At 43.8% G+C, this 13,007-nt stretch overlaps 1 protein-coding gene across 1 annotated transcript in view; it reads left to right on the top strand.

Annotated features, from left to right (window-relative positions):
- The window catches only part of LOC118776255 (anthrax toxin receptor 1-like), a 44,566-nt gene that overhangs the window by 20,292 nt on the left and 11,267 nt on the right, over window positions 1–13,007 (top strand). The window contains exons 10-17 of the mRNA XM_036526438.1: window positions 287–347; window positions 2,075–2,173; window positions 4,996–5,065; window positions 5,225–5,303; window positions 6,197–6,292; window positions 8,753–8,794; window positions 11,429–11,524; window positions 12,383–12,550. Coding sequence (XP_036382331.1) covers window positions 287–347; window positions 2,075–2,173; window positions 4,996–5,065; window positions 5,225–5,303; window positions 6,197–6,292; window positions 8,753–8,794; window positions 11,429–11,524; window positions 12,383–12,550 — 711 coding nt within the window. The remainder of the gene's footprint in view (window positions 1–286; window positions 348–2,074; window positions 2,174–4,995; window positions 5,066–5,224; window positions 5,304–6,196; window positions 6,293–8,752; window positions 8,795–11,428; window positions 11,525–12,382; window positions 12,551–13,007) is intronic.

Raw genomic sequence — 13,007 nt, 5'->3', positions numbered from 1 at the left:
AGAGAGATGGGTTAAAGGAGGTGTCAAAGCTGGCCGCTTACTGACTTGTAAGGGCATGTTTTTCTGCTAGACATTGCCGGTTGGCTTCATCAATGGGTTCACAAACTGTCATCATAACCATTACACCTTTCCATATAAGGAGCTGTCTGAAGCAGCACAGGCTTCATCTGTGACTATGAACTTCACACATCGGGATGGTCATAGAAGTCGGACGTTATGAGGTCATGTGAACACAGATGTGCTTCACATTCATGCCCCCAACTTTCCTCTCATCCCTCATCTACAGATCCTGAAGAAGTCCTGCATCGAGATCCTGGCGGCTGAACCCTCTAGCATCTGTGCAGGAGGTAATTGACCTTTTTTTGACCCCTGCCTAACCCCGTTAATGCACTCAGGTCTCTTAGACCTCCATTAAATTAAAGGTGTGACCTTCATGTCACAGCACATCACAGAGCAAACACTTATGACTGTCTAGCCCTTCAAGTGGGGCCAAGAGCCCAATCAAAAGTGAGTAACAGTGCCATCGGTTGCAATGACTTAATTTTCCCCTAGTGGGTGGGCTTGGACGCCTGAATTCAGGGCGGGATATAATCAGCTCCTGAGGACAAAATCAGATCAGGTCTTCTAGTGCTTAATATTAATGCTAGGATTAATGAAAGGATAAGAAGGAAAATATTTGCATATGTCGTATCTTACAATAAACCAATCATTCATGCATATATAGTATAATGAATCTCACACATTACATTGTAATTTTAGAAAATGTGGGATATTACATTTATTCATTTAAGCTAGCAAGGTGTGCATTTGTTTAATGAATAAAGTAAATATGTTAATTAAGGGTTTTTATTTATAAGGGCTAAGGGTATTACTTAAGGGTTTTTCATTTACAATGTGTTATTAACCACCTCATAAAATTACATAACACCATGCTTACTCATTGACATTACAAGTGACAATAATATCCATGGAAATATATGGCTATAAATCTGTGAATGATTATGAATAGTAGTTGGTCATCTCATGAATGTTACTATGATTATGTTGTTATGTTGTCTTGTCTTGTAACCCTTATTAATGCATTTTTGGGTGTATGCAAGACCACCGAAAGTAAAGTATAAGCTGCAAGTATGTAGTGAATATGGCAGTGACTATGACAATGGCTATGATTAATAAATTACCGATATAAAACACACAGTTTGATATTCATATTCCTCATATTGTACTTTCCTTCACCATGTTAGTGATTTATGCAACCATATGAGAAATGAGAAGATGAACACAGACACTGCATGACCATGGATCCACATCCATCATAACAAAAATCAGTAATATTGCCACTGAGATAAGTCAAGGAATTGTTTAACCTGAATCACCTAACAGGAGAAGCAGAAAAAAACTCTGAGGCAACCAACCAACAAGCTATGGCTTCAGCTTGTACCACATATTCAAACATAACACAAGAGCAGCTGTCAGATCTCCATTCTTCTTAGGGTTTTGTGTGTGTGTTCTTGTTTGTGTGTGTATGCTTTGTCGCTGTGTGTGAGGTTTTGTCTCAAATTTCTTTTTCTCTATAACGTATTCTGTGACTCCGCATACTCACACCCACAGGAAAACTGCTCGGTCAGCTCAGTGTAATGTAGGACACTGCTGGGAGTCTCCACTCTGCAGCCCAGCAATCAACCGCCTGCCTTACTGTAACATGAAGTGTTTACACTCTGCGTTTTTGGGTTTTGGGGTTTTGGCTCCAGCGGATGCTGCACTTCTCACATGTCGGAATAACTACAAGGCTCTTTGACCGCAGGGCCGTTTTTAAGGCTTTTGGTGAAGGGTTTCATTTCTGCAACCACCATGGCCAGGGCATGGAGGATCACTAGGGGACTGCTGGCGTAGTCTGGCCTTTCAAAGAATATCAGATATTGAGACGTTATTGAGGAACAGTGTCATGTGTGACGTGAGGAACCATTGCTCTTTGACAGTGAAGGGACCTCCAAAGTGTGTTTTCTCTAAGCTTCCTTCATTTTGCCCCGCAATCTCACTTTTTTTGTACATTTCTGTCGTCTCCTGTTTTCAGAGACTTTCCAAGTGGTGGTGAAAGGAAATGGCTTTCTGCACGCCCGCAATGTGGAAAAGGTCCTGTGCAGTTTCCGCATCAACGACACCCTGACCAAGAGTAAGTGGGGAGACTAATGGATTCTGACCAATGATCAGCGGGAAGGTCTCGCATACAAGAATGTTGTGGCAAGAGGCTTTCTCAAGACACTAGAAACTTGATCAGACATGTTAGGATATAGGAGGGACAGGCTATTAAATGATTGTACGCTGGCATAATGGAAGGGCACTGATAAAAGAGCTGGAGGAGTTAGAGAGTGAGGAACTCAGAGGCAGAAACAGAAGAGCCTGTGATTGCCTCATCAGGACCCTGTCAAACCATCCAAAATGTAAGTCACTCAGCAGCCCAGGACCAGGTCTCACCATGCCCAACTGTGAGCCAACCTCATTTGTTGGACCTCTAGTGGCATTCTGGGCTTTTAAAGGGCCTCTCTCTTTTTGCTTTAATAGTGTAAGACTGAGCCAGAATAGAGAGAGAGACATAAAAGTTACAAAAAAAACAGTACCACACACAAGACAGCAAGGAAAAACTCCTTGAGGCACTTCCAAGTTTCCCCGGCGTCTTTACAAGCCCCCTAATGGATATGTGAGACCCACCCCCTCGGATGCACGCCACTGCATAGCTGCGGACGCTGATGCTCTAATTGCAAACAAAAGGGGAGCCGAGCCAGAGCTGAAGCACAAACAAGTCTGTGAGTTTCAGCCACAGGGGAGCTGTGAAGGGCTTTCAGCTGATGGACTTGAGGATGACATAGAGGTGCCTCAGGGGACTCAGAGCTTGCCCATAAACTGCGCATGTGACAGTGTCCCTTGAAATACAACGTACATTTCTTAGTATGTCTGTCTGCCTTTGAGACACTGGTAGAAATGTACAAGTATAAGAACAAGTAACATATGTAGATTAAGATGACGTTACATTATTACATTATGACTATTTTGATTCGCTCCTCTGAGGGAGCATAAATGTTTATTTCTTCTTATTATTTCTGCATTTATGCAACACGTAATGGTCCCCATAACAACTGTAAATACCATTGTGGAATATTGACTGCAGTAAACTGTAATGATTTCTTCACTGTTGCAACTCATGGGGAGAGATCAAAGTCCTGTCATCTGTGTTCAATCTCATTACAGATATCATATGTGTGTAGCGGTATAGGTCAGTGCAAATGAGTTCAGATCAGAGCAAAATGTTGCATGCTGCATGTTCCTAAGTCCTTATTTTAAAAAAAGACGATCCTTACCAAACCTTGTCATGTTGAAATGTTTGTGTGTAGCTGAAAAACAAATGGCAGCAGATAAGCAAGAGACATGGAAATAATTTGAAAAAGTGGAAATGCCTTGCTGACCCCCCCAACCCTCACCTACACCCCCCCCCCCCCCCCCCCACAAGCCCCCTGTGTCTGTCTTACTCCAAAATTACAGAGTATTTGGTGTGTCTGCCCACAGTCTGATAGGTTTTGTTTATATCCAAAGAGTCTATCCGTTGTAAACACTGCAAGGGCCTCCTTCCACTAAATAATGTGCAATTATACCAATATTGCACATGCGTGCTAATTATCTGTGTATCTGGGCCTCAAGCAGAACTAGGGCATCGTATTTGCCTCCCCCACAGTGCATACCCCCTGTCTCACCCAGCCCCACTAAATGTCTCAAAGATTAAAGGGAATCATAGGAACTTGAAAATGTGTAGCTACATGTGTTGAACAGCTGAATGCTAGTCTGAGGACTGATCTCTAGGAAGGGCACCAACAATGCCAAAACTTTACAGGTCTAATAGTGCTAGGGAATGTCGACCATTCTCATCCTGTCACAGATGTCAGAACAGAGGGTCAACACAGAGCAAAGAGTAAATATTAGTACTTCAAAAGGTGATGATGACATGTGTTACACTTTGTGCTATGTTGTGTTTTGGCCCCCTTGTAAGGAAACCATTTCACTTGCTTTATGTACCTATTTGTGTATGGATGAGGCTAGCTGTAAGTGAAACACCATGTACTTTACAGGGAAGGTCTGCTCGTATCTTGGAAAGTTTGTCATAGATCTGGGTAGATTTTAGGAGATTGGCATTAGCAGTAATTGCTGGTAATTTATTGAGATTGCTCAAATCCTGCACACATGCATGCTTACTAACAAGTAAAACATGACCCTTGCTCACGATCACAAGGTAAACAACATAATTAAATAATAATTAAATGCAAAACGGCAGACTGCCAGCGAAATCAAGGGAATACGACCATTGCAGGGGTTTGGTGACTTCAGCAGTAATTCTGCATGCGGAGGGCTATCTTCAGGGCCCCGGATCACTCAGGCTACCCCGGATGGCTGGTGTGCAGTTGTGGCAGTGAACTCGGCATTGGAATTCTGGCTGGGTTTGCCTGGGATGTTAGGGCCAGCTGGCCTGCTCCTGTGTTGCTCTATCATATCCCAATGCTTTCCGAGCCCCTCCTTGACTCCTCCGTCCAGCGTGGTGTTTTACTAAAGGAACAATGATCACAAAAGGGCTGATGTCATTCTCCTCAGGGCTGGAGTTCGTTCTGAGGGGCTCAGGATAAACAACCAGTTAAGGTGGAGCCTAATGACTGTGTTATTTTGCAGCAAGGGAGAGGGAGAGTGGGAGAACCTGGGTTTAACAACAGGCACATTTTTATTGAATCAATGTTTTGTTTTTATTCCATGTCTTTTTTTTTTAGAATGAACTCAACAAGGAGTACAAGCACTCACAATCAGTTCACCTGGCTGCCTCCAAGTCTCACAGCTTGTGGTCATTCTGTTTTGGAAATGGATATTTTGATTACCCAAAAAGGGGCTTTTCATTCCTGTTTACAAACCCTGGATTTGGCATGTTGACTCTCCTCTTTCCTTCTCTCTGTCTCTCTCTAGTGGAGAAACCTTTGGTGGTGAAGGACACCTATCTCCTTTGCCCTGCTCCGGTTCTCCAGGAAGTAGGAACGTAAGAGATCATGACCCTACATGCATGACCCTCCGCTCGTAATTCAGATTTGCCTTTATGTCATACTCCTCAAAGAGCACTTCAAAGCAGAGGCTGCCAGTTGTTGTCCTTCTCTCGCTCTCTCTCTGTCTGTCTTAAACATGTTTCTCTCTGTTCCAGGGCAGCCTCCCTCTATGTCAGCATGAATGATGGCCTGAGCTTCATCTCCAGTTCAGTCACAATCACAACTGTTGGCTGTGTGAGTACTGGTGCAGACTGTGACTATGTGCCATATCCCACAATTCCCTATGGGGTGACACTTCCATAAACACTTGTTGAAGTATCCAACCCAACCCAGCACATCAGGGCTAATTGTTCATGTCAGCAAGGACTAATTGCTCTTGTTAATGCCAATGAAGTGGTTCAGTGTTTCTGAACATACTGTCCATATGTAACCATATGTTAGTCTTCTGGAAGAGTGAAACTCCTCATAAGACCAAAACACATAATGACTTGTTCTATATCAGATGTGTGTCTTCTGTGAATGCATTTCAGGACAGCCCACACATTCCTACTAAGACAAACAGTTGCAAGAAAAGGCAGAAATTATATCACCATTTTAATTTGAGCGTAATATATTCAGTGTCAAATATTCTAAATCATACCTTATATAGAAATACACATTTTTGCCATGATTTAGGTCTACAAACTCAGCAGGGCTGAAACACAGCAGTATCCTGAGTGTCCTATGGTATCATATACAGATGTCACAGTAGAGTTACAGATCGGTGGCAGCTGGTATAACCTCTGTGGCCCTGAAATATTTACTGTTGCTAATGTATTCCGCAAGAACCTGTAGTACTTCATGATGATTGACATCATCATCAGCCTAATCGCCATTTTCATGATCACAATCATTGTAATCACTATCACATTTGGCTAAATATTGTAGCATAACATTATGAGAAGCAAAAAATTGTCAGAATAAGTACAATGCACAGTTTGTGTCTGCTAAATGTCAATAATGCGATTTAAATGATTCCATATGCTGATCATTTCTGTTTAGCTCTCCTTGTTCTCACACAGTAGCAGGTCAAACCCTTTACTGTGCTGTGATGTGTGATGTAACCCTGTCTTTCCTTCCTCTCCCAGTCCGATGGGACGATCCTGGCCATTGCTCTGCTCATCCTCATGCTCCTGCTTGCCCTGGCCCTCCTCTGGTGGTTCTGGCCCCTGTGCTGCACGGTGGTGAGTTTCACGCTGCTCTCCCTCAGTCGTTACTGCACCTTAAAACCACCAGGGGGTGCACGTTGGGGGGGGGGGGGGGGGGGGGGGGGCTGGTTATCACTAGTTTGGCTAGAAATGCCATGAATGGTTGCAATTGATTTAAGGATATCAAAAGAACCTCTCATGTTACAGATGGGCCATTTTGTTACCTCATACTAATGGGATGATGTCTTTGCAAGGGTTGTTGTGTTAGAGGGAGCATACTAAAATGAATTCAAATAAGCTAAACAGGCTTCACATGGTCTCAGTGCAGCTCAAGTGAGTTAAATACAAAAAGCTTGGCTTTTTGGCTCCCTTTTAGTCTGTTACAGATCTCATCAACCTTATTGCCTCAAAAGGTCAAGACTGGTCAGCAATTGTATAGGAGATTACTTCACCCAGATTCAGCTGCAACTGGGGTCACTGAGACTCAAGAGGACTCTGATTCTGATGCCTGAGGAAGTTTACCTTCCTCCATTATGTCTTTGCTCAAACGTGACAAATGACAGACAGTGCAAATGAGATGTTTGCTTCTGCAGATTAAATGAAAACCCCCTTGCAATGAAACCTTTCCCAGTAAACAAAACGCACTGGAGACTGATCCTCAGTGACCAGTGCATGCAAAGCTCCAATCCTGGTTGTGTCGCTGAAATAATGGAGGAGTCCTTGGAAGTGCTGCAAAAGAGTCAATACAAAAAAAAATAAAAGCAGCTAGGGAGCTGTGAGTGGATTTGTGTATTTTTGTGGCAAACCCAGAAGGGGAAAGACGAGAGAGCACAAATAAAAAAGTGAGAAGAGACTGCATCCTAGATCCATTATTGTGCCTCTCCAGATGCTCTTTACAGTAGGCTCGATCGTACTGGAGAATGCAGTAACCTGCAAACCCAGAGGAGCAGCGCAGGCAGAAATGTGAGTATGTGAGAAAAGAGGGAAGAGGGCGGAGAGGAGCGCACGGGGGGATGCGATCGGCGGATTACGCAAGGGCATGTGGCGGCTATCACCCTCTGCGCCGCCTCAGCTCCGAACCCGAAACCCGCCCCTAATAAAAAACTTTGCAGTGATATCAGTCTCTCAGGAGACACAGCTCGGTCACTTCCCCTCAGCTCTAGCCTGATCGCGTTCCAACGCACTGCATTATCTACATACCTCGGGAACTCCATACTGTACGTGACACGTCTGAACTAACAGCCTGGATCACCTCAGCAGCAGTGAGGAAGGTCACTCCCTCGGCTTTATGAGCTTGGAAATTGACAAGCAAGGGAAAGAAAATGATGGAAAAAGATGTCTATTTTTACAGCATGGCCTTCGTTTCTTCACCCCCAAGTCCCTTTCTATTTCTTCCAGTAGACACCTTTGCCCAGGACTGTTTAGGAAAATGATCCCAGGTTACCATGGGAAATGGGCTTGCATTTTAGCTTTTTGGATAAGTACAAAGGAAAAGAAAAAGTCCAGTTTCATTACAGTATTTGTTTGCTTAGCAGGCACCCTTAACTAGACGCAAAGTCTGACATCTGTCACACTCTGCAGCCCATTAAAGCAGCACATTTTTTACTGGATTTTAACCCCATTTGCATTCACACTGGTTTGAAACCACAAGCCAAGTCAAGACTATTGACTGGTCTTTTTCCCACTATGCCCCACAGTGCCAGTTTCTGGGGAGGTATTAACTCACAAAATTGGTTTACAATATTGTATATGTCATGGTAACTTAAACTGAGCAAACCTTCAAAACAATGTCAAGCCTGCAAAACAAAAAGTGCTGAATGCTGATTTTTAGGTTATGTATGCAAGTGGAATGACTTCAGTGTTTTGGCTGGGATGAGGAAGCAGCACTAGAGCTGATAGTGTCCTTCATTCACTCATTCACTGACTACTATGACTGAGTGAGCATCTTACCCCATGTTTACAGCTCTACACTGTTTTGTCACTAGCAAAGTAGTCACAGCCCCAGAAGAGGAGCTGTTGACTTCTTGTTTGCATTCTTTCTTCATCACATGAACACACTTCCCAGAGTTCTACACTGGTTACAAAACAAAAACATGTGGAAAAAAAAAAGAGTAGAACCAACACATGACTTTTCACTTCTCTCCTGTGGTACCTCATGCTGTCAGCTCCAGACCCCTCCCCCCTTGCCCCCACCACCCAGCCCACCTCTCCAGTTTAGGAAAGAAGCCAGATGGGCAGCAGATTTCTAGGTCAGTGAAACTTCCATGTAAATAACAGAAAAAGGGGGAGGAAAAAAAAAGCAATTCCTCAGTCATGTGTTTTTGTGTAACCAAGTTTTTTTGGCACACATTGAACACATTTGTTTGGCCGTGTAACACACTGATAAAATAAATAAATATATAAAAAGTGCAGGTTGGATTCCACAGCGGAGGAGTGCACATGATCTGATGTGTTTGTTTTCAGTGTGACTTAGCTGTCTCTCCACTTTCTCCACAGATAATCCATGACCCCCCTCCCCCTGTTGTGGAAGACAGTTCGGTAAGGGACATGCTTTAGCCATGATTACGATGTTTGTAATGTTTGTAACATGTCACGATGTTTGTAACACCCAACAAACTTAATGCAAAATGAATACAGTGTGTGGTATGCTTGGGCAATAAGGGCTAGGGAGCAAGTTAAAGATGCAGAAAAAAAAAATTATGTCCTGGACCTTAATCTGAAGATTCCTCACATTTAAGGGTGCTTTAACTGCTTATTTTACTTCTTTCCAACTTATTCAACTGAGAGATCATTTTTAGGGTTCATTTGCAGGAGTCATATAAACCTTAAACACATGTAGAGGTATTGCCGGGCAGGCCTTATCCCCTTTCCCGAATACTTCAGACCTGGTCTATGATTTTTGCCCTTGTTTTGCATCTACTCATTTCTCCTGAATGTAAATACTTACTACAACCTCAAACCTCAAGGCCTACAGAAAATGTTAATGTGTTTCTTTTTTATATTTTATAAAATATAAAAAATACAAATAGGTCAATTTGAGGGTGGGATTCATTTCATGATTCAAGTTAGCATATAAAAACAGCAAATGGCTAAACCAGTTGAAAGCAGCTTAAAAAATAAAATAATTAAAACCAAGATATAAAGGGGTAGGAGATAAAGGAGAGCAAAATATTCTCACACTCTTCAACAACAAAGAAAGCCCGCCCCCTTCTCTCTCTCCTCTCTCTCTCTCTCTCTTCTTCTCCTGTAGCCCATTCCTAAAAACAGGAAATGCCATAACTTGTAGGAATGTCTCCTCAGATCCTCAGTCCCTGACAGCTAACAGTCTCTGTCGGAGATGAACAAGGCAAGACTGAGGACTATAGGCTTCAAGCAGAACTCAAACAGACACCCCACTGACACACACTCACACACACCGCACATGCACGCTGCTTCGCTCCCCAGCCCTCTCCCGCCACTCACCACCACTTCTGTCTGCTCTGTGTCTACATTCACTTCTTTTGTGTCCGATTCAAGAGGCTCAATTGGATAATTACTTCTCCGACAGCTCTGTCTTCTCTCTGTGGTATACATACTAACCATATGCACAAAATAGGCCATTTTTTCAATTCCTGAGTCTTTTAAACTTCCCTCTTTCTTAACCACCTGTCATTTTGATGGCTTTTGAGAACTAATTTGGATTGAGGGATAAGTATTGCTATTTGAAGGGCTCTTTTACACAGAGATGAGATTGATTTAGACAGCAAGATCTGAGGGATAATAGACCTCTGATAGACAGGTGATGCTTTGAACTCATCACTCAAGGACTTGGATGGGTAAACTCTTGGCAGAGACCCACAGGGCAACTCACACAAAGAATTGATCTCTGCTGTTAAACACCACGAGAGGAGAGAAAGGTTCTAATTATGGCCACTTGCGGAACCATCTGTTTTTAAACTACCATACTGTTTTGAACTGGCCAATGGGAATTTACAACCTGCCAGAGGCACTAATCTGATTAAAGAAGTAATATTTCCACACTGAGGAACACTCACGAGATTGATAGGCAAAAACAAAATGTAAACGAGAGTTGCACAACACCATCTTACAATTTTAAACTGGCTATATAACTAGGACATTGACCTTTTTTTCCCTAGAATTATATCACAACAGTATTATTACCATGACTAACTATAACCACCACAATTATTATTGTTGGGTGAGGTCCTAAAACCTCCAAAGTTTCTCTAAGTGTTTGTCAAATTTAATTTCTACGCTTTCTTCGAAACAACAGTAAAAATGTCAAATCAGGAAGGACTGGAACAGCCAACGGGGGTTAGTACAGAGACAGTGACTCAGAAAAGGTATTTGCTGTAAGATGAGAACTTGTTTGTCACAAACAGGACTTTTGTGGCCCATTTGGGTTTTGGCCATCTGGATAGGATTCACACTGCACTTCTGAAGGGGTTTCGGTGTGGTACTGTTGCTCTGAGGTGGCTACGCAAACTCCACGACACTGACGAATGAACAGAGGAATGCTGGCTTTGTAGGACTTAGTGGACCTCCCGTACTCCAGTTTTGCAGGCTAGGGCTCAGAGAAAGTATAGGTTCTGCACAGAAAAGACCTTGGATCCATTCTCAATCATATTCTACATACTGAGGGTTATTGCATCAGTTCCCCCTTCAAATTCCCCAGCTTTATTGTGCCGATGGCGGATTAGATCAGATCCAGAAAGCTGAACAGGGCCAATTAAAAGACTGAAATCTGAGGCAAGGGAGATTGATGGGTTTGGTCACATCCTGAGATCTAACGCAGGTTGTGTGAAGGATGCAGGGAGACTAAGGCAGCTGATGTTTTTGGGGGATGGGGGGGGGGGGTAATTTTCAGTTGGAAAAATTGAACAAGGTGGGCATTTTTAAAAAGAGTGTCAAGGGATCAGAGGAGGGGGATTGAGAGGAGGGGTGTGGGGGCTGGAGTTGCTGTGACCCCCCCCCCCCCCCCCCTCAGAGTCAGCACTGTGGGGTAAAGTCAGTCATAATGAGTCCGCTCACAGCTGGGTGCACTCATATCTGAAGAAGCCTGGAGGTAAGGCGTGTGGGAAGGAGCATTACAAAAGGCCTCAGCTGTACTTTGGACTCTACTGTTTTTCTTCTGACAGTGTCCTTCCCCTCTCTGAATGTCTGTCTTTCCAGGATGAGGAAGATGATGGTGCTCCCAAGAAGAAATGGCCCACTGTGGATGCTTCCTACTACGGGGGCCGTGGGGTGGGTGGAATCAAGAGGATGGAGGTGAGCGTTAAAGATCAAACACCCACACCACAATACTGCGCCTTGCCAGCTACACACAGTTACAGCCTACCTTCTATTGGCGGCAGTGTAGCATAGTGGTTAAGGAGCAGGACTCGTAACCGAAAGGTTGTCGGTTCGATCCCCGCTGGTACACTGCTGCTGTACCCTTGGGCAAGGTACTTAACCCCCAATTGCCTCGGTAAATATCCAGCTGTATAAATGGATAACATTGTAAAGAACTGTAACCTATGTACGTCGCTTTGGATAAAAGCGTCTGGTAAATGTATAGTAACCACGGTAATACCCAACCTTCCATACATTACATTATATTATTACATTACATTATTGTCATGTAGTAGATACTCTTATCCACAGCGACTTACATAGGTTACTGTTTTATCCATTTGTACAGCTGGATATTTGCTGAGGCAATACTGGGTTAAGTATCTTGCCCAAGGGTGCAGCAGCAGCGCCCCTGTGGGGAATCGATTCAGCAACCTTTCAGTTCCGAGCCCAGCTCCTTACCACTTTTGCCACACTGCCAGTCCACAGTAACCACATCTATACCCAAACTTCCATAGTAGCCACAGCTACACCCTCTCTTCTACAGAACTTGGCTATACCCTGCCTTTTACACAGTACAGTACAGCTGTTCCCTTCTATCCATAGTACCACAGCTACATTAGGCAAACTGTGGAATGATCCCACGTCTGTGTACGCACTGGCACTGACTGCACCAACTGAGATAAGCTCAATTGCATCGCATACCATGTATAAATGCTGCTATTTCACTTGCTGGCACGATTTTGGTGAGCACACATACAACCCATTACTTTTTTGGCTGTGTGCTTTCTCTAGGTGCGCTGGGGTGAGAAGGGCTCCACAGAGGAAGGGGCGAAGCTGGAGAAGGCCAAGAACGCCCGGGTGAAGATGCCAGAACAGGAGTTTGAGCTGCCGCCTGCTCGCACCCTCAATAACGGCATGCGCAAACCGTTGGGCCCGCGGAAGTGGTACTCCCCCATCAAGGTACACCAGTGATGCGTTGGGGGAGGGAACATGAAGGGGTGGGAGGTGTCTTCTCCTTTTCCTCCCTGGGCATTAGCAGTTGTTTTTGCCTTGCTCCAGAGAGTAGGATGTGATTTTTATTGCCTGGATTATGAGTCTGTTGTGGTGTCAAGCCAGAGTTTACAAGCTCATTTCATCTCTTCCTCAGCGCCTCTACCCTTCAACAAAGGAAGAGGCTTTTATATGTCAAAACACAGAAGGGTTCCATGTGAGAAGGGTTGCCAGGGACTGTGCTCAGAGTGTCAAATGACACAAATGAATGTAACACCGTTGCCCTCAACGAGAACTTTTCAGTTATTCCTTAAAGCTGGAGTTGAAAAGAATGGCAAAACACCATGTCATCAAGGCTCATAAACATACACACTATGACTGCATGTCTTATGTGCCAGATCTCCTTTTTTGTGCTTTCCTTTTTCTC

The sequence above is a fragment of the Megalops cyprinoides genome, chromosome 4, assembly GCF_013368585.1.
Source record: "Megalops cyprinoides isolate fMegCyp1 chromosome 4, fMegCyp1.pri, whole genome shotgun sequence".
NCBI classification, from domain to species: Eukaryota; Metazoa; Chordata; class Actinopteri; order Elopiformes; family Megalopidae; genus Megalops; species Megalops cyprinoides.
Note: the sequence above shows the minus strand (reverse complement) of the source record. Positions and strands in the feature narration are given on the sequence as shown.